This window comes from Oncorhynchus nerka, linkage group LG8 (assembly GCF_034236695.1).
Source record: "Oncorhynchus nerka isolate Pitt River linkage group LG8, Oner_Uvic_2.0, whole genome shotgun sequence".
Taxonomy (NCBI): Eukaryota; Metazoa; Chordata; class Actinopteri; order Salmoniformes; family Salmonidae; genus Oncorhynchus; species Oncorhynchus nerka.
Genome location: NC_088403.1, coordinates 1,132,505 through 1,154,945, shown reverse-complemented (window position 1 = coordinate 1,154,945; position 22,441 = coordinate 1,132,505). Strand labels below are relative to the sequence as shown.

Below are 22,441 nucleotides of genomic sequence, written 5' to 3'. Positions count from 1 at the left end.
GTTGTTGTTCTGTGTGTTTATATCCAGAGGGTTCATGTTGTTCTGTGTGTTTATATCCAGAGGGTTCATGTTGTTCTGTGTGTTTATATCCAGAGGGTTCATGTTGTTCTGTGTGTTTATATCCAGAGGTTCCATGTTGTTCTGTGTGTTTATATCCAGAGGGTTCATGTTGTTCTGTGTGTTTATATCCAGAGGTTCCATGTTGTTCTGTGTGTTTATATCCAGAGGGTTCATGTTGTTCTGTGTGTTTATATCCAGAGGGTTCATGTTGTTCTGTGTGTTGTTCTGTGTGTTTATATCCAGAGGGTTCATGTTGTTCTGTGTGTTTATATCCAGAGGGTTCATGTTGTTCTGTGTGTTTATATCCAGAGGGTTCATGTTGTTCTGTGTGTTTATATCCAGAGGGTTCATGTTGTTCTGTTGTTTATATCTGTTGTTCTGTGTGTTTATATCCAGAGGTTCCATGTTGTTCTGTGTGTTTATATCCAGAGGGTTCATGTTGTTCTGTGTGTTTATATCCAGAGGGTTCCATGTTGTTCTGTGTGTTCTGTGTGTTTATATCCAGAGGGTTCATGTTGTTCTGTGTGTTTATATCCAGAGGGTTCATGTTGTTCTGTGTGTTTATATCCAGAGGGTTCATGTTGTTCTGTGTGTTTATATCCAGAGGGTTCCATGTTGTTCTGTGTGTTCATGTTGTTCTGTGTGTTTATATCCAGAGGGTTCATGTTGTTCTGTGTGTTTATATCCAGAGGGTTCATGTTGTTCTGTGTGTTTATATCCAGAGGGTTCATGTTGTTCTGTGTGTTTATATCCAGAGGGTTCATGTTGTTCTGTGTGTTTATATCCAGGGTTCCAGTGTTCATGTTCTGTTTCTAAATCTTCTGTGTGTTTTAAAGTATTGCGCTTATGCTCTGAGTCTCACCTTATCCCTCTCTCCGTGTGTTTGTGAGTGCGTGTGTGTGTGTTTATATCCAGAGTGTTCATGTGTGTATGTGTCGTGTGTTTGTGAGTGCGTGTGTGTGTGCGTGTGTGTGTGTGTGTGTGTGTGTCTCTTGCAGGCGAAACCCTCTCCACTTCCACATCATAACGGACTCTACAGCCCAGCAGATCCTAGCCTCTCTGTTCCGTACCTGGATGGTCCCTGCTGTCAGGGTGGACTTCTACGATGCAGACGAACTCAAGGTGAGACACATCTACAGCCGGGACCCCGCCAAAACACACACATCTACAGCCGGGACCCCCCTCAAAACACACACATCTGCAGCCGGGACCCCCGAAAAACACACACATCTGCAGCCGGGACCCCCCGCAAAACACACACATCTACAGCCGGGACCCCCCCCCTCAAAACACACACATCTACAGCCGGGACCCCCTCAAAACACACACATCTACAGCCGGGACCCCCAAAACACACACATCTACAGCCGGGACCCCCCAAAACACACACATCTACAGCCGACCCCCCCAAAACACACACATCTACAGCCGGGACAGCCCCCCCCAAAACACACACATCTACAGCCGGGACCCCCAAAACACACACATCTACAGCCGACCCACCCCCCAAAACACACACATCTACAGCCGGGACCCCCACAAAACACACACATCTACAGCCGACCCCCAAAAACACACACATCTACAGCCGGGACCCCACAAAACACACACATCTACAGCCGACCCTCCCCCCCAAAACACACACATCTACAGCCGACCCCCAAAACACACACATCTACAGCCGACTTCCCCCAAAACACACATCTACAGCCGACTTAATCTGGACTGAGGTGTCCTGGTTCCTCATCAAGACTGTCTGTTAATCTGGACTGAGGTGTCATGGTTCCTCATCAAGACTGTCTGTTAATCTGGACTGAGGTGTCATGGTTCCTCAACAAGACTGTCTGTTAATCTGGACTGAGGTGTCCTGGTTCCTCAACAAGACTGTCTGGTTACTGTCTGTTAATCTGGACTGAGGTGTCCTGGTTCCTCATCAAGACTGTCTGTTAATCTGGACTGAGGTGTCCTGGTTCCTCATCAAGACTGTCTGGTTAGTGTCTGTTAATCTGGACTGAGGTGTCCTGGTTCCTCATCAAGACTGTCTGTTAATCTGGACTGAGGTGTCATGGTTCCTCAACAAGACTGTCTGTTAATCTGGACTGAGGTGTCCTGGTTCCTCATCAAGACTGTCTGTTAATCTGGACTGAGGTGTCCTGGTTCCTCATCAAGACTGTCTGGTTTGTGTCTGTTAACCCTCTACCTGAGGTGTCAGGCTGAGGTGTCGTGGATCCTCAACAAGACTGTCTGTTAATCTGGACTGAGCTGGTGTCATGGTTCCTCAGACCAAGAAAGTCTGTCAGTTAATCTGGACTGAGGTGTCTGGGTTCCTCAACAAGACTGTCTGGTTCCTGTCTGTTGGGTTGTCTGTAAATTGTGCTTCCTGTTGCTTCTGCTAAAGGGGTTGTATTCATTAGGTTCCTCAGCAAGACTGTCTTTTAATCTGGACAAGTGTCCTGGTTCCTCATCAAGAAGTTTTAATCTGTTTGGGAAAGGGGTGTACCTAGTCAGTTGTATAACTGAATGCATTCAACTGAAATGTGTCTTCTGCATTTAACTCTCTGAATCAAGACTGCCTTAGTCCTTAATCCATTCAGTGTCATGGTTCCTCACAAGATTCAGTTAGTGTCTGTTAATCTGGACTGAGGTGTCCTGGTTCCTCATCAAGACTGTCTGTTAATCTGGACTGAGGTGTCCTGGTTCCTCATCAAGACTGTCTGGTCCCCACCCCATTCAGTTGTCTGTTAACCCTCTCACCTCCTTCTCTTCTGTCAGGCTCACCCATTCAATTAGCCTGTCCTTTCAACACCCAGCATTACTCTGGTCACCCATTCAATTAGCCGGTCTGATGAAGCTGGTGCTCACCAAGACCTTACCCCAGACCTTCAGAAAGTCATCGTCCTGGACACAGATATCACCTTCGCTACGGACATCGCTGAGCTCTGGGCCGTCTTCCACAAGTTCAAAGGTTAGCATCCTTTCCTGTTGGGTTGTGTAAATTGTGCTTCCTGTTGCTTCTGCTAAAGGGGTTGTATTCATTAGGAGCCACTAGCAAAACTCAAATCAGTGTTTCTTATTGGACAAGGTCAGTTAGTCCCTCCCTGTTTCAAGTAAGTTTTCTTCTGTTTGGGAAAGGGGATACCTAGTCAGTTGTATAACTGAATGCATTCAACTCAAATGTGTCTTCTGCATTTAACTCTCTGAATCCCCACCCATTCAGTTAGCCTGTCCTTTCTACCTCCCACCCATTCAGGGTCCTTTCTACCTCTCACCCATTCAGTTAGCCTGCTCACCCATTCAGTTAGTCCTTTCCTCTCACCCCATTCAGTTAGCCTGTCCTTTGTACCTCCTCACCCATTCAGTTAGCTGTCCTTTCTACCTCTCACCCCATTCAGTTAGTTGTCCTTTCTACCCCTCACCCATTCAGTTAGCCTGTCCTTTCTACCCTCACCCATTCAGTTAGCCTGTCCTTTCACCCATTCAGTTAGCTGTCCTTTCTACCTCTCACCCCATTCAGTTAGCCTGTCCTTTCTACCTCCCCACCCCATTCAGTTAGCCTGTCCTTTCTACCTCTCACCCATTCAGTTAGCCTGTCCTTTCTACCCCTCACCCATTCAGTTAGCCTGTCCTTTCTATACCCTCACCCATTCAGTTAGCCTGTCCTTTCTACCCCTCACCCATTCAGTTAGCCTGTCCTTTCTACCTCTCACCCATTCAGTTAGCCTGTCCTTTCTACCTCTCACCCATTCAGTTAGCCTGTCCTTTCTACCCCTCACCCATTCAGTTAGCTGTCCTTTCTACCTCTCACCCATTCAGTTAGCCTGTCCTTTCTACCTCCCCACCCATTCAGTTAGCCTGTCCTTTCTACCTCTCACCCATTCAGTTAGCCTGTCCTTTCTACCTCCTCACCCATTCAGTTAGCCTGTCCTTTCTACCTCCCCACCCATTCAGTTAGCCTGTCCTTTCAACCTCTACCCATTCAGTTAGTTGTCCTTTCCTCACCCATTCAGTTAGCCTTTGTCCTTTCTACCTTTCCTCACCCATTCAGTTACCCTGTCCTTTCTACCTCTCACCCATTCAGTTAGCCTGTCCTTTCTACCTCTCACCCATTCAGTTAGCCTGTCCTTTCTACTCCCCACCCATTCAGTTAGCCTGTCCTTTCTACCTCTCACCCATTCAGTTAGCCTGTCCTTTCTACCTCTCACCCATTCAGTTAGCCTGTCCTTTCTACCTCCCCACCCATTCAGTTAGCCTGTCCTTTCTACCCCTCACCCATTCAGTTAGCCTGTCCTTTCTACCTCCCCACCCATTCAGTTAGCCTGTCCTTTCTACCTCCCCACCCATTCAGTTAGCCTGTCCTTTCTACCTCTCACCCATTCAGTTAGCTGTCCTTTCTACCTCCCCACCCATTCAGTTAGCCTGACCTTTCTACCCCTCACCCATTCAGTTAGCCTGTCCTTTCTACCCCTCACCCATTCAGTTAGCTGTTCTCCCCCCCCCCCCCCACCCGCTGAATTCTCACATACTGACAATGCAGCCCAAATGACTGTGCACTACCATATATAGTGCACTACTTTAGACCAGAGCCTCATTTGCCCTGGACAAAAGTAGTGCACTATATAGGGAATAGGGTGCTATAAAGTAGTGCACTATATAGGGAATAGGGTGCTATAAAGTAGTGCACTATATAAGGAATAGGGTGCTATAAAGTGGTGCACTATATAGGGAATAGAGTGCTATAAAGTAGTGCACTATATAAGGAATAGGGTGCTATAAAGTAGTGCACTATATAGGGAATAGAGTGCTATAAAGTAGTGCACTATATAAGGAATAGGGTGCTATAAAGTAGTGCACTATATAGGGAATAGAGTGCTATAAAATAGTGCACTATATAGGGAATAGGGTGCTATAAAGTAGTGCACTATATAGGGAATAGAGTGCTATAAAGTAGTGCACTATATAGGAAATAGGGTGCTATAAAGTAGTGCACTATATAGGGAATAGGGTGCTATAAAGTAGTGCACTATATAGGGAATAGGGTGCTATAAAGTAGTGCACTATATAGGGAATAGGGTGCTATAAAGTAGTGCACTATATAGGGAATAGAGTGCTATAAAGTAGTGCACTATATAGGGAATAGAGTGCCATTAGGGAGGCACATAGATTCTATCACATTCACAGGTGTACAGCAACGTGTTAGATGCTTAGTACTCCCTATTTTAAACCTGTGGGGTTTTCCCATTTTTAAAGTAGAACCACCTACAGTGCTGACACTTAAATTCCTACTACTTTGCTATTTTAATGAATTCAGAACTACTTACAATTCCATTAGGTTTTTCAAACCATTATAGCACAAATCACCTACAGTGCCGACACTGAATTGTGACATCAAAAAAGAATTGTAATTACCATAATGTATTCTATTTTAATGTTTAGAATTCAAAACTACTTACAGTCCAATTAGAATTCAAACCACTCTCTGTTCCATCTAGCCAGCCAATCATTCTTTCCCAAGCAGGGATTCTTAAGCAGCGTATCGCAGGCACAATGGTTTGGATTAACAGTGATTGGTGGTTTAGGATTCTGAAAGTCTAATATTGAAGTCTCCGCCTCCCACGCTTTCTTTTACCCAGGAGACAGTATGCAGATAGTAGCTTGTCATTGTGAATGTTCAGGCAAAGAGGTAAAACTAGCTCTGTAGATTTAGGTATCTAGTGCTGCTCCTATAGCCCCGTGCTGGGTCTCTAACTGCCCCTACAGCCCCCTGCTGGGTCTCTGTCTCTAACTGCTTGTTTGGGTAGAAACCTAGCTAGATGTCTCAGACTGTAGGTTGTTGTTTGGGTAGAAACCTAGCCAGATGTCAGACTGTAGGTTGTTGTTTGGGTAGAAACCTAGCTAGATGTCTCAGACTGTAGGTTGTTGTTTGGGTAGAAACCTAGCTAGATGTCTGACTGTAGGTTGTTGTTTGGGTAGAAACCTAGCTAGATGTCTGACTGTAGGTTGTTGTTTGGGTAGAAACCTAGCTAGATGTCTGACTGTAGGTTGTTGTTTGGGTAGAAACCTAGCTAGATGTCTGACTGTAGGTTGTTGTTTGGGTAGAAACCTAGCTAGATGTCTGACTGTAGGTTGTTGTTTGGGTAGAAACCTAGCTAGATGTCTGACTGTAGGTTGTTGTTTGGGTAGAAACCTAGCTAGATGTCTCAGACTGTAGGTTGTTGTTTGTTTGGGTAGAAACCTAGCTAGATGTCTGACTGTAGGTTGTTGTTTGGGTAGAAACCTAGCTAGATGTCTGACTGTAGGTTGTTGTTTGGGTAGAAACCTAGCTAGATGTCTGACTGTAGGTTGTTGTTTGGGTAGAAACCTAGCTAGATGTCTCAGACTGTAGGTTGTTGTTTGGGTAGAAACCTAGCTAGATGTCTCAGACTGTAGGTTGTTGTTTGGGTAGAAACCTAGCTAGATGTCTGACTGTAGGTTGTTGTTTGGGTAGAAACCTAGCTAGATGTCTGACTGTAGGTTGTTGTTTGGGTAGAAACCTAGCTAGATGTCTCAGACTGTAGGTTGTTGTTTGGGTAGAAACCTAGCTAGATGTCTGACTGTAGGTTGTTGTTTGGGTAGAAACCTTTGGGTAGAAAGCTAGATGTCTGACTGTAGGTTGTTGTTTGGGTAGAAACCTAGAGCTAGATGTCTGACTGTAGGTTGTTGTTTGGGTAGAAACCTAGCTAGATGTCTGACTGTAGGTTGTTGTTTGGGTAGAAACTGTAGGTTGTTGTTTGGGTAGAAACCTAGCTAGATGTCTGACTGTAGGTTGTTGTTTGGGTAGAAACCTAGCTAGATGTCTGACTGTAGGTTGTTGTTTGGGTAGAAACCTAGCTAGATGTCTGACTGTAGGTTGTTGTTTAGATGTCTCAGACTGTAGATGTTGTTTGTTTGGGTAGAAACCTAGCTAGATGTCTCAGACTGTAGGTTGTTGTTTGGGTAGAAACCTAGCTAGATGTCTGACTGTAGGTTGTTGTTTGGGTAGAAACCTAGCTAGATGTCTGACTGTAGGTTGTTGTTTGGGTAGAAACCTAGCTAGATGTCTCAGACTGTAGGTTGTTGTTTGGGTAGAAACCTAGCTAGATGTCTCAGACTGTAGGTTGTTGTTTGGGTAGAAACCTAGCTAGATGTCTGACTGTAGGTTGTTGTTTGGGTAGAAACCTAGCTAGATGTCTGACTGTAGGTTGTTGTTTGGGTAGAAACCTAGCTAGATGTCTGACTGTAGGTTGTTGTTTGGGTAGAAACCTAGCTAGATGTCTCAGACTGTAGGTTGTTGTTTGGGTAGAAACCTAGCTAGATGTCTGACTGTAGGTTGTTGTTTGGGTAGAAACCTAGCTAGATGTCTCAGACTGTAGGTTGTTGTTTGGGTAGAAACCTAGCTAGATGTCTGACTGTAGGTTGTTGTTTGGGTAGAAACCTAGCTAGATGTCTGACTGTAGGTTGTTGTTTGGGTAGAAACCTAGCTAGATGTCTCAGACTGTAGGTTGTTGTTTGGGTAGAAACCTAGCTAGATGTCTCAGACTGTAGGTTGTTGTTTGGGTAGAAACCTAGCTAGATGTCTCAGACTGTAGGTTGTTGTTTGGGTAGAAACCTAGCTAGATGTCTCAGACTGTAGGTTGTTGTTTGGGTAGAAACCTAGCTAGATGTCTGACTGTAGGTTGTTGTTTGGGTAGAAACCTAGCTAGATGTCTGACTGTAGGTTGTTGTTTGGGTAGAAACCTAGCTAGATGTCTGACTGTAGGTTTTGTTTGGGTAGAAACCTAGCTAGATGTCTCAGACTGAGGTTGTTGTTTGGGTAGAAACCTAGCTAGATGTCTGACTGTAGGTTGTTGTTTGGGCCAGATGAAACCTAGCTAGATGTCTGACTGTAGGTTGTTGTTTGGGTAGAAACCTAGCTAGATGTCTGACTGTAGGTTGTTGTTTGGGTAGAAACCTAGCTAGATGTCTGACTGTAGGTTGTTGTTTGGGTAGAAACCTAGCTAGATGTCTCAGACTGTAGGTTGTTGTTTGGGTAGAAACCTAGCTAGATGTCTCAGACTGTAGGTTGTTGTTTGGGTAGAAACCTAGCTAGATGTCTCAGACTGTAGGTTGTTGTTTGGGTAGAAACCTAGAGCTAGATGTCTCAGACTGTAGATGGTTGTTTGTTTGGGTAGAAACCTAGCTAGATGTCTGACTGTAGATGGTTAGGTTGTTGTTTGGGTAGAAACCTAGCTAGATGTCTCAGACTGTAGGTTGTTGTTTGGGTAGAAACCTAGTCTCAGACTGTAGGTTGTTGTTTGGGTAGAAAACTAGCTAGATGCTGACTGCAGGTTGTTGTTTGTCTAGCTAGATGTCTCAGACTGTAGGTTGTTGTTTGGGTAGAAACCTAGCTAGATGTCTGACTGTAGGTTGTTGTTTGGGTAGAAACCTAGCTAGATGTCTGACTGTAGGTTGTTGTTTGGGTAGAAACCTAGCTAGATGTGTAGGTTGTTGTTTGGGTAGAAACCTAGCTAGAGACTGTAGGTTGTTGTTTGGGTAGAAACCTAGCTAGATGTCTGACTGTAGGTTGTTGTTTGGGTAGAAACCCTAGCTAGATGTCTGACTGTAGGTTGTTGTTTGGGTAGAAACCTAGCTAGATGTCTAGCTAGACTGTAGGTTGTTGTTTGGGTAGAAACCTATGCTAGATGTCTGACTGTAGGTTGTTGTTTGGGTAGAAACCTAGCTAGATGTCTGACTGTAGGTTGTTGTTTGGGTAGAAACCTAGCTAGATGTCTGACTGTAGGTTGTTGTTTGGGTAGAAACCTAGCTAGATGTCTCAGACTGTAGGTTGTTGTTTGGGTAGAAACCTAGCTAGATGTCTCAGACTGTAGGTTGTTGTGGTAGAAACCTTGTCTGACTGTAGGTTGTTGTTTGGGTAGAAACCTAGCTAGATGTCTGACTGTAGGTTGTTGTTTGGGTAGAAACCTAGCTAGATGTCTCAGACTGTAGGTTGTTGTTTGGGTAGAAACCTAGCTAGATGTCTGACTGTAGGTTGTTGTTTGGGTAGAAACCTAGCTAGATGTCTCAGACTGTAGGTTGTTGTTTGGGTAGAAACCTAGCTAGATGTCTGACTGTAGGTTGTTGTTTGGGTAGAAACCTAGCTAGATGTCAGACTGTAGGTTGTTGTTTGGGTAGAAACCTAGCTAGATGTCTGACTGTAGGTTGTTGTTTGGGTAGAAACCTAGCTAGATGTCTCAGACTGTAGGTTGTTGTTTGGGTAGAAACCTAGCTAGATGTCTGACTGTAGGTTGTTGTTTGGGTAGAAACCTAGCTAGATGTCTCAGACTGTAGGTTGTTGTTTGGGTAGAAACCTAGCTAGATGTCTGACTGTAGGTTGTTGTTTGGGTAGAAACCTAGCTAGATGTCTGACTGTAGGTTGTTGTTTGGGTAGAAACCTAGCTAGATGTCTGACTGTAGGTTGTTGTTTGGGTAGAAACCTAGCTAGATGTCTCATGTCTGACTGTAGGTTGTTGTTTGGGTAGAAACCTAGCTAGATGTCTCAGACTGTAGGTTGTTGTTTGGGTAGAAACCTAGCTAGATGTCTCAGACTGTAGGTTGTTGTTTGGGTAGAAACCTAGCTAGATGTCTGACTGTAGGTTGTTGTTTGGGTAGAAACCTAGCTAGATGTCTCAGACTGTAGGTTGTTGTTTGGGTAGAAACCTAGCTAGATGTCTCAGACTGTAGGTTGTTGTTTGGGTAGAAACCTAGCTAGATGTCTGACTGTAGGTTGTTGTTTGGGTAGAAACCTAGCTAGATGTCTGACTGTAGGTTGTTGTTTGGGTAGAAACCTAGCTAGATGTCTGACTGTAGGTTGTTGTTTGGGTAGAAACCTAGCTAGATGTCTGACTGTAGGTTGTTGCTAGATTTGGGTAGAAACCTAGCTAGATGTCTCAGACTGTAGGTTGTTGTTTGGGTAGAAACCTAGATGCTAGATGTCTGACTGTAGGTTGTTGTTTGGGTAGAAACCTAGCTAGATGTCTCAGACTGTAGGTTGTTGTTTGGGTAGAAACCTAGCTAGATGTCTGACTGTAGGTTGTTGTTTGGGTAGAAACCTAGCTAGATGTCTCAGACTGTAGGTTGTTGTTTGGGTAGAAACCTAGCTAGATGTCTGACTGTAGGTTGTTGTTTGGGTAGAAACCTAGCTAGATGTCTGACTGTAGGTTGTTGTTTGGGTAGAAACCTAGCTAGATGTCTGACTGTAGGTTGTTGTTTGGGTAGAAACCTAGCTAGATGTCTCAGACTGTAGGTTGTTGTTTGGGTAGAAACCTAGCTAGATGTCTGACTGTAGGTTGTTGTTTGGGTAGAAACCTAGCTAGATGTCTGACTGTAGGTTGTTGTTTGGGTAGAAACCTAGCTAGATGTCTGACTGTAGGTTGTTGTTTGGGTAGAAACCTAGATGTCTGAGATGTCTCAGACTGTAGGTTGTTGTTTGGGTAGAAACCTAGCTAGATGTCTGACTGTAGGTTGTTGTTTGGGTAGAAACCTAGCTAGATGTCTGACTGTAGGTTGTTGTTTGGGTAGAAACCTAGCTAGATGTCTCAGACTGTAGGTTGTTGTTTGGGTAGAAACCTATGCTAGATGTCTAGCTAGAGACTGTAGGTTGTTGTTTGGGTAGGTTGTTGTTTGGGTAGAAACCTAGCTAGATGTCTGACTGTAGGTTGTTGTTTGGGTAGAAACCTAGCTAGATGTCTGACTGTAGGTTGTTGTTTGGGTAGAAACCTAGCTAGATGTCTGACTGTAGGTTGTTGTTTGGGTAGAAACCTAGCTAGATGTCTGACTGTAGGTTGTTGTTTGGGTAGAAACCTAGCTAGATGTCTCAGACTGTAGGTTGTTGTTTGGGTAGAAACCTAGCTAGATGTCTGACTGTAGGTTGTTGTTTGGGTAGAAACCTAGCTAGATGTCTGACTGTAGGTTGTTGTTTGGGTAGAAACCTAGCTAGATGTCTGACTGTAGGTTGTTGTTTGGGTAGAAACCTAGCTAGATGTCTCAGACTGTAGGTTGTTGTTTGGGTAGAAACCTAGCTAGATGTCTCAGACTGTAGGTTGTTGTTTGGGTAGAAACCTAGCTAGATGTCTGACTGTAGGTTGTTGTTTGGGTAGAAACCTAGCTAGATGTCTGACTGTAGGTTGTTGTTTGGGTAGACTGTAGGTTGTTGTTTGGGTAGAAACCTAGCTAGATGTCTGACTGTAGGTTGTTGTTTGGGTAGAAACCTAGCTAGATGTCTCAGACTGTAGGTTGTTGTTTGGGTAGAAACCTAGCTAGATGTCTGACTGTAGGTTGTTGTTTGGGTAGAAACCTAGCTAGATGTCTGACTGTAGGTTGTTGTTTGGGTAGAAACCTAGCTAGATGTCTCAGACTGTAGGTTGTTGTTTGGGTAGAAACCTAGCTAGATGTCTGACTGTAGGTTGTTGTTTGGGTAGAAACCTAGCTAGATGTCTGACTGTAGGTTGTTGTTTGGGTAGAAACCTAGCTAGATGTCTCAGACTGTAGGTTGTTGTTTGGTAGAAACCGGGCCACGGTGAACTCTTATATGGGGCTCAGCCAGGACTGTTACTTTTGTAACTGAATGAAAACATAAAAAAACCCGTTATTTAACCGATTTTGATGTTTTGGAAAGTAGATGGTTAAACGGCCTGTGAACAGTTTGGGGAGATTTAATCCTGGGGTGTTAGTCCCAGTGTCACAGACCGGCGTTCATCAGTCAAATGACTAAATATACTTGTGGTGCTCACATCTCAACTGATACGTAACAACACCCTGAAATGAACCTCATGGTCCGTATTGTAGCATAACAACATAGACGCTAATACAATAACAAGGGGAAGGTTTGCCAATATTTGTACGTCTTAACATTCTCAGTCATCATTACTCACGATTTAATTCAGGATAATCCGTAACCATGGTAGCATCCACATCTATGTAGAAGTGGTTCGAAACATATTCTCATTTTTTAAAATTTGCAATAAAAATGATTCCAAAATGACACCAATATATTATTGACCATTTATTTATATTGAGAAACAAAAAAATCTGGAAAAAAAACACCAAAACTAACATCAAATGTATCCAACAAGTTTGTAGTCGTTGTGTGTTATGAATATGGGATTAAATATTTAACTTTTTACTACTTTAATACACAGAAGTGAATTTGTCCTAATAGTTTTGCTCCCTTTAAATAGTGGACTATGTACATAAAGTGTTGTAAATTTCAAAAAGGTTCACCCGATATGGATGAAAATACCCTCAAATGAAAGCTGACAGTCTGCACTTTAACCTCATAGTCATTCTATGATCAAATCCAAAACCTTTGGAGTATAGAGCCAAAAGAAGGATATCATGCTTCACTGTCCCCATAATTACAGAGGGCACTGAATTTATTCTCAGTAGACTGACTGGTCCAGTATTTTATTCTCAGTAGACTGACTATACAGTGGGGCAAAAACGTATTTAGTCAGCCACCAATTGTGCAAGTTCTCCCACTTAAAAATATGAGAGAGGCTTGTAATTTTCATCATAGGTACACTTCAACTATGACCGACAGAATGAGAAAACAAAATCAAGAAAATCACAATGTAGGATTTTTAATGAATTTATTTGCAAATTATGGTGGAAAATAAGTATTTGGTCGATAACAAAAGTTCATCTCAATACTTTGTTATATACCCTTTGTTGGCAATGACAGAGGTCAAATGTTTTCTGTAAGTCTTCACAAGGTTTTCTCACACTGTTGCTGGTATTTTGGCCCATTCCTCCATGCAGATCTCCTCTAGAGCAGTGATGTTTTGGGGCTGTTGCTGGGCAACACGGACTTTCAACTCCCTCCAAATATTTTCTATGGGGTTGAGATCTGGAGATAGGCTAGCCACTCCAGGACCTTGAAATGTTCTTACTAAGCCACTCCTAGATGCCCGGGCGGTGTGTTTGGGATCATTGTCATGCTGAAAGACCCAGCCACGTTTCATCTTCAATGCCCTTGCTGATGGAAGGAGGTTTTCACTCAAAATGTCACGATACATGGCCCCATTCATTCTTTTGTTTTACATGGATCAGTAGTCCTGGTCCCTTTGCAGAAAAACAGCCCCAAAGCATGATGTTTCCACCCCCATGCTTCACAGTAGGTATGGTGTTCTTTGGATGCAACTCAGCATTCTTTGTCCTCCAAACACGATGTCTGAGTTGAGTTTTTACCAAAAAGTTATATTTTGGTTTCATCTGACCATATGACATTCTCCCAATCTTCTTCTGGATCATACAAATGCTCTCTAGCAAACTTCAGACGGGCCTGGACATGTACTGGCTTAAGCAGGGGGACACTAGATGTCTGGCACTGCAGAATTTGAGTCCCTGGCGGAGTAGTGTGTTACTGATGGTAGGCTTTGTTACTTTGGTCCCAGCTCTCTGCAGGTCATTCACTAGGTCCCCCCGTGTGGTTCTGGGATTTTTGCTCACCGTTCTTGTGATCATTTTGACCCCACAGGGTGAGATCTTGCGTGGAGCCCCAGATCGAGGGAAATTATCAGTGGTCTTGTATGTCTTCCATTTCCTAATAATTGCTCCCACAGTTGATTTCTTCAAACCAAGCTGCTTACAGTTTATATTTTATTCTCAGTAGACTGACTAGTCCAGTTTATATTTTATTCACAGTAGACTGGCTAGTCCAGTTTATATTTTATTCTCAGTAGACTGGCTAGTCCAGTATATATTTAATTCACAGTAGATTGGCTAGTCCAGTATGTATTTTATTTTATTCTCAGTAGACTGATTGGTCCAGTACGTATTTTATTCTCAGTAGACTGACTAGTCCAGCATGTATTTTATTTTATTCTCTGTAGACTGACTAGTCCAGTATGTATTTTATTTTATTCTCAGTAGACTGACTAGTCCAGTATGTATTTATTCTCAGTAGACTGACTATTTCAGTTTATATTTTATTCTCAGTAGACTGACTAGTCCAGCATGTATTTTATTTTATTCTCAGTAGACTGACTAGTCCAGTATATATTTTATTCTCAGTAGACTGATTGGTCCAGTACGTATTTATTCTCAGTAGACTGACTGGTCCAGTATATATTCTATAGTGTCAGGCAGGTTACTTTAAAGACTTCAAAGTAAATTTATTGAAAAACATTTTCTCTGATACTCTTTCCCTATTTGTCTTTTCCTCCAATCCTCACTTCCTCTGTCCCTGCCGTCTCCTCAGAGCACATTGCAGGAGAAGGTTTTAAGGGCGGGTCCTTTGATCTTCTCCTCCAATCCGGTGTGAGAAGGAGGCGAGGACAGGGGATACTAGCCATTTTCGGACATTGAGACAAATTGAGAAAGTGCCAGCAACGTCTTACGAACACAGGAAACTGTTTCTATCTGTATGGGGAAGGTTTTAAGGGCGGGTCGTTTTGATCTTCTCCTCCAATGTCTGACTGAGGCCCAAGCTGTCTCAGAATGTGTTTTCTTCATCTCGTTGATTACTGGTATTAGCAGGGAGGACAAGGACCAGTCTGGCGGATACTGTCCACTCTAAATCCACACACACACAGACTCTCCAAATCCTCCATTACTTAACTGGGCAGCTCCAAACAGCCACATGGTCTCAAGAAGAACCAACAGACAATCCACTGCTTTATTATCTATTTACTGGTGGGCTGCTACTTCCTCTGTTGTTTTACTGACTGACTGCTACTTCTCTGTTGTTTTACTGACTGACTGCTACTTCCTCTGTTGTTTTACTGACTGACTGCTACTTCCTCTGTTGTTTTACTGACTGACTGCTACTTCCTCTGTTGTTTTACTGACTGACTGCTACTTCCTCTGTTGTTTTACTGACTGACTGCTATTCTCTGTTGTTTTACTGACTGACTGCTACTTCCTCTGTTGTTTTACTGACTGACTGCTACTTCCTCTGTTGTTTTAGTGACTGACTGCTACTTCCTCTGTTGTTTTAGTGACTGACTGCTACTTCCTCTGTTGTTTTAGTGACTGACTGCTACTTCCTCTGTTGTTTTAGGTTGTTGTGACTGACTGCTACTTCCTCTGTTGTTTTACTGACTGACTGCTACTTCCTCTGTTGTTTTACTGACTGACTGCTACTTCCTCTGTTGTTTTAGTGACTGACTGTCTACTTCCTCTGTTGTTTTACTGACTGATGCTACTTCCTCTGTTGTTTTACTGACTGATGCTACTTCCTCTGTTGTTTTACTGACTGACTGCTACTTCCTCTGTTGTTTTACTGACTGACTGCTACTTCCTCTGTTGTTTTACTGACTGACTGTCTGACTTCCTCTGTTGTTTTACTGACTGACTGCTACTTCCTCTGTTGTTTTACTGACTGACTGCTACTTCCTCTGTTGTTTTACTGACTGATGCTACTTAGGTCTGTTGTTTTACTGACTGACTGCTACTTCCTCTGTTGTTTTACTGACTGACTGCTACTTAGGTCTGTTGTTTTACTGACTGACTGTCTGACTTCCTCTGTTGTTTTACTGACTGACTGTTACTTCCTCTGTTGTTTTACTGAGGTTGTTGTTTTGGGTGACTGTTACTTCCTCTGTTGTTTTACTGACTGACTGCTACTTCCTCTGTTGTTTTACTGACTGACTGCTACTTCCTCTGTTGTTTTACTGACTGACTGCTACTTCCTCTGTTGTTTTACTGACTGACTGCTACTTCCTCTGTTGTTTTACTGACGGACTGCTACTTCCTCTGTTGTTTTACTGACTGACTGCTACTTCCTCTGTTGTTTTACTGACTGACTGCTACTTCCTCTGTTGTTTTAGTGACTGACTGCTACTTCCTCTGTTGTTTTACTGACTGACTGCTACTTCCTCTGTTGTTTTACTGACTGACTGCTACTTCCTCTGTTGTTTTACTGACTGACTGCTACTTCCTGTTGTTTTACTGACTGCTACTTCCTGTTGTTTTACTGACTGCTACTTCCTCTTGTTTTACTGACTGCTACATCCTCTTGTTTTACTGACTGACTGCTACTTCCTCTGTTGTTTTACTGACTGACTGCTACTTCCTCTGTTGTTTTACTGACTGACTGCTACTTCCTGTTGTTTTACTGACTGCTACTTCCTCTTGTTTTACTGACTGCTACTTCCTCTTGCTGACTGACATTGTAATTTTTATCCATTTGTTTTACTGACTGACTGCTACTTCCTCTGTTGTTTTACTGACTGACTGCTACTTCCTCTGTTGTTTTACTGACTGACTGCTACTTCCTCTGTTGTTTTACTGACTGACTGCTACTTCCTCTGTTGTTTTAGTGACTGACTGCTACTTCCTCTGTTGTTTTTACTGACTGCTACATCCTCTTGTTTTACTGACTGACTGCTACTTCCTCTGTTGTTTTACTGACTGACTGCTACTTCCTCTGTTGTTTTACTGACTGACTGCTACTTCCTCTGTTGTTTTACTGACTGACTGCTACTTCCTCTGTTGTTTTACTGACTGACTGCTACTCCTCTGTTGTTTTTGACTGACTGCTACTTCCTCTGTTGTTTACTGACTGACTGCTACTTCCAGCAAACTTCAGACGGGCTGTTGTTTTAGTGACACTGCTACTTCCTCTGTTGTTTTAGTGACTGACTGCTACTTCCTCTGTTATTTTAGTGACTGACTGCTACTTCCTCTGTTGTTTTAGTGACTGACTGCTACTTCCTCTGTTGTTTTACTGACGGACTGCTACTTCCTCTGTTGTTTTACTGACTGACTGCTACTTCCTCTGTTGTTTTACTGACTGACTGCTACTTCCTCTGTTGTTTTACTGACTGACTGCTACTTCCTGTTGTTTTACTGACTGCTACTTCCTCTTGTTTTACTGACTGACTGCTACTTTCTGTTGTTTTACTGACTGACTGCTACTTCCTGTTGTTTTACTGACTGCTACTTCCTCTTGTTTTACTGACTGCTACATCCTCTTGTTTTACTGACTGACTGCTACTTCCTCTGTTGTTTTACTGACTGCTACTTCCTGTTGTTTTACTGACTGACTGCTACTTCCTCTGTTGTTTTACTGACTGCTACTTCCTCTGTTGTTTTACTGACTGCTACTTCCTCTGTTGTTTTACTGACTGACTGCTACTTCCTCTGTTGTTTTACTGACTGCTACTTCCTGTTGTTTTACTGACTGACTGCTACTTCCTGTTGTTTTACTGACTGACTGCTACTTCCTCTGTTGTTTTAGTGACTGACTGCTACTTCCTCTGTTGTTTTACTGACTGCTACTTCCTCTGTTGTTTTACTGACTGACTGCTACTTCCTCTGTTGTTTTACTGACTGACTGCTACTTCCTCTGTTGTTTTACTGACTGACTGCTACTTCCTCTTGTTTTACTGACTGACTGCTACTTCCTCTGTTGTTTTACTGACTGCTACTTCCTGTTGTTTTACTGACTGACTGCTACTTCCTCTGTTGTTTTAGTGACTGACTGCTACTTCCTCTGTTGTTTTAGTGACTGACTGCTACTTCCTCTGTTGTTTTAGTGACTGACTGCTACTTCCTCTGTTGTTTTACTGACTGACTGCTACTTCCTGTTGTTTTACTGACTGCTACTTCCTCTGTTGTTTTACTGACTGACTGCTACTTCCTCTGTTGTTTTACTGACTGACTGCTACTTCCTCTGTTGTTTTACCGACTGCTACTTCCTCTGTTGTTTTAGTGACTGCTACTTCCTCTGTTGTTTTAGTGACTGTTACTTCCTCTGTTTTACTGACTGCTACTTCCTCTGTTGTTTTAGTGACTGACTGCTACTTACTCTGTTGTTTTAGTGACTGACTGCTACTTCCTCTGTTGTTTTAGTGACTGACTGCTACTTCCTCTGTTGTTTTAGTGACTGACTGCTACTTCCTCTGTTGTTTTACTGACGGACTGCTACTTCCTCTGTTGTTTTACTGACTGCTACTTCCTGTTGTTTTATTGACTGCTACTTCCTCTGTTGTTTTACTGACTGACTGCTACTTCCTCTGTTGTTTTAGTGACTGACTGCTACTTCCTCTGTTGTTTTACTGACGGACTGCTACTTCCTCTGTTGTTTTACTGACTGACTGCTACTTCCTCTGTTGTTTTACTGACAGACTGCTACTTCCTCTGTTGTTTTACTGACAGACTGCTACTTCCTGTTGTTTTACTGACTGCTACTTCCTGTTGTTTTATTGACTGCTACTTCCTCTGTTGTTTTACTGACTGACTGCTACTTCCTGTTGTTTTACTGACTGCTACTTCCTCTTGTTTTACTGACTTACTGCTACTTCCTCTTGTTTTACTGACTGACTGCTACTTTCTGTTGTTTTACTGACTGACTGCTACTTCCTGTTGTTTTACTGACTGCTACTTCCTCTTGTTTTACTGACTGACTGCTACTTCCTCTGTTGTTTTACTGACTGCTACTTCCTCTTGTTTTACTGACTGACTGCTACTTCCTCTGTTGTTTTACTGACTGCTACTTCCTCTGTTGTTTTACTGACTGCTACTTCCTCTGTTGCTTTACTGACTGCTACTTCCTCTTGTTTTACTGACTGACTGCTACTTCCTCTGTTGTTTTACTGACTGCTACTTCCTGTTGTTTTACTGACTGACTGCTACTTCCTCTTGTTTTACTGACTGACTGCTACTTCCTCTGTTGTTTTACTGACTGACTGCTACTTCCTCTGTTGTTTTAGTGACTGACTGCTACTTCCTGTTGTTTTAGTGACTGCTACTTCCTCTGTTGTTTTACTGACTGACTGCTACTTCCTCTGTTGTTTTACTGACTGCTACTTCCTCTGTTGTTTTACTGACTGACTTCTAATTCCCCTCTGTCATCCCTACCATTCACACCCTCTAATGTCATCCCTACCATTCACACCCGGTCTAATGTCATCCCTACCATTCACACCCGGTCTAATGTCATCCCTACCATTCACACCCGGTCTAATGTCATCCCTACCATTCACACCCGGTCTAATGTCATCCCTACCATTCACACCCGGTCTAATGTCATCCCTACCATTCACACCCGGTCTAATGTCATCCCTACCATTCACACCCGGTCTAATGTCATCCTTACCATTCACACCCTCTAATGTCATCCCTACCATTCACACCCAGTCTAATGTCATCCATACCATTTACACCCAGTCTAATGTCATCCCTACCATTCACACCCTCTAATGTCATCCCTACCATTCACACCCAGTCTAATGTCATCCCTACCATTTACACCCAGTCTAATGTCATCCCTACCATTCACACCCAGTCTAATGTCATCCCTACCATTTACACCCACTGTCATCCCTACCATTCACACCCAGTCTGTCATCCCTACCATTCACACCCAGTCTAATGTCATCCCTACCATTTACACCCAGTCTAATGTCATCCCTACCATTCACACCCTCTAATGTCATCCCTACCATTCACACCCAGTCTAATGTCATCCCTACCATTCACACCCAGTCTAATGTCATCCCTACCATTCACACCCTCTAATGTCATCCCTACCATTCACACCCAGTCTAATGTCATCCCTACCATTCACACCCAGTCTAATGTCATCCCTACCATTCACACCCTCTGTCATCCCTACCATTCACACCCAGTCTAATGTCATCCCTACCATTCACACCCAGTCTAATGTCATCCCTACCATTCACCCTACACCCAGTCTAATGTCATCCCTACCATTCACACCAGTCTAATGTCATCCCTACCATTCACACCCAGTCTAATGTCATCCCTACCATTCACACCCTCTGTCATCCCTACCATTCACACCCAGTCTAATGTCATCCCTACCATTCACACCCAGTCTAATGTCATCCCTACCATTCACACCCTCTAATGTCATCCCTACCATTCACACCCTCTAATGTCATCCCTACCATTCACACCCAGTCTAATGTCATCCCTACCATTCACACCCAGTCTAATGTCATCCCTACCATTCACACCCAGTCTAATGTCATCCCTACCATTCACACCCAGTCTAATGTCATCCCTACCATTCACACCCAGTCTAATGTCATCCCTACCATTCACACCCAGTCTAATGTCATCCCTACCATTCACACCCTCAAATGTCATCCCTACCATTCATCCCTCTAATGTCATCCCTACCATTCACACCCAGTCTAATGTCATCCCTAACATTCACACCCAGTCTAATGTCATCCCTACCATTCACACCCTCAAATGTCATCCCTACCATTCACACCCTCTAATGTCATCCCTAACATTCACACCCTCTAATGTCATCCCTACCATTTACACCCAGTCTAATGTCATCCCTAACATTCACACACACATCCTATGAAGTCATCACTACCTTGTCCTTCTCAGTATTGTTGTCAGAACAGGAGATGACCGCTTGGCAGGACTAATGCCCTGCGACAGACAGGCAGACAGACAGGCAGACAGACAGACAGGCAGACAGGCAGACAGACAGACAGACAGACAGACAGGCAGGCAGGCAGACAGGCAGGCAGGCAGACAGGCAGACAGGCAGACAGGCAGGCAGACAGGCAGGCAGGCAGGCAGGCAGGCTGACCCTTGACGTATGAACACTTAGCTGTATTAGTGACTTTAAGTGTATGAGGTGTTCCCTCACTTAGCTTGTGTCCCCACCAAAAATAGCACCCTATTCCCTATGGACCGTGGTCCAATGTAGTGCACTACATAGGGGATAGTGTTGTATTTGTGTCATCAGATCAGAGGTGACTGCTGTGCTTTCTATCTGATCAGTGTGGAAGAAGGAAGGAAAGACAGGTTTGTCTCCGCTAGTTGTCTTTGTCTCATCCTCTGGTACTGGAAGAGGGAAGGTAGGACAGGTTTGTCTCCGCTAGTTGTCTTTGTCTCGTCCTCTGGTACTGGAAGAGGGAAGGAAGGACAGGTTTGTCTCCGCTAGTTGTCTTTGTCTCGTCCTCTAGTACTTTCTGAAGTCTTTCACCTTCAGTCTGTGGATGTTTAGGTGGTTTCTGGGAACAAGTGAAGGAAGCTGTAGATGTTGGACATGGTGGTGGTTCTGGAACAAGTGAAGGAAAGACATGGTGGTGGTTTGATGCTAGTGGACATGGTGGTGGTCCTCTGGAACAAGTGAAGGAAGCTGTAGATGGTGGACATGGTGGTGGTTTCTGGGAACAAGTGAAGGAAGGTAGATGGTGGACATGGTGGTGGGGAAGGAAGCTGAGAGGTTGGTCTGGTGGTGGTTCTGGAACAAGGGAAGGAACAGATGGTGGACATGGTGGTGGTTTCTGGAACAAGGAAGGAAGCTGTAGATGGTTGGACATGGTGGTGGTTTCTGGGAACAAGTGAAGGAAGCTGTAGATGGTGGACATGGTGGTGGTTTCCTCTGGAACAAGTGAAGGAAGCTGTAGATGTCTGGACATGGTGGTGGTTTCTGGGAACAAGTGAAGGAAGCTGTAGATGGTGGACATGGTGGTGGTTTCTGGGAAGGAAGCTGAAGGACATGGTTTGTCTGTAGATGGATGGACATGGTGGTGGTTCTGGGAGGAAGTGAAGGAATGGTTTTTCTGTAGATGGTGGACATGGTGGTGGTTTCTGGGAACAAGTGAAGGAAGCTGTAGATGGTGGACATGGTGGTGGTTTCTGGGAACAAGTGAAGGAAGCTGTAGATGGTGGACATGGTGGTGGTTTCTGGGAACAAGTGAAGGAAGCTGTAGATGGTGGACATGGTGGTGGTTTCTGGGAACAAGTGAAGGAAGCTGTAGATGGTGGACATGGTGGTGGTTTCTGGGAACAAGTGAAGGAATGGTGGTGGCTGTAGATGGTGGACATGGTGGTGGTTTCTGGGAACTGGGAACACATGGTGGTGGTGAAGGAAGCTGTAGATGGTGGACATGGTGGTGGTTTCTGGGAACAAGTGAAGGAAGCTGTAGATGGTGGACATGGTGGTGGTTTCTGGGAACAAGTGAAGGAAGCTGTAGATGGTGGACATGGTGGTGGTTTCTGGGAACAAGTGAAGGAAGCTGTAGATGGTGGACATGGTGGTGGTTTCTGGGAACAAGTGGGAAGCTGTAGATGGTGGACATGGTGGTGGTTTCTGGGAACAAGTGAAGGAAGCTGTAGATGGTGGACATGGTGGTGGTTTCTGGGAACAAGTGAAGGAAGCTGTAGATGGTGGACATGGTGGTGGTTTCTGGGAACAAGTGAAGGAAGCTGTAGATGGTGGACATGGTGGTGGTTTCTGGGAACAAGTGAAGGAAGCTGTAGATGGTGGACATGGTGGTGGTTTCTGGGAACAAGTGAAGGAAGCTGTAGATGGTGGTGGACATGGTGGTGGTTTCTGGGAACAATGGTGGTGGTGAAGGAAGCTGTAGATGGTGGACATGGTGGTGGT

General features: G+C 43.9%; 1 protein-coding gene across 1 annotated transcript in view; it reads left to right on the top strand.

Moving 5' to 3' along the window:
• The window catches only part of large1 (LARGE xylosyl- and glucuronyltransferase 1), a 222,755-nt gene that overhangs the window by 57,348 nt on the left and 142,966 nt on the right, over positions 1-22,441 (top strand). The window contains exon 4 of the mRNA XM_065022063.1: positions 1,059-1,182. Coding sequence (XP_064878135.1) covers positions 1,059-1,182 — 124 coding nt within the window. The remainder of the gene's footprint in view (positions 1-1,058; positions 1,183-22,441) is intronic.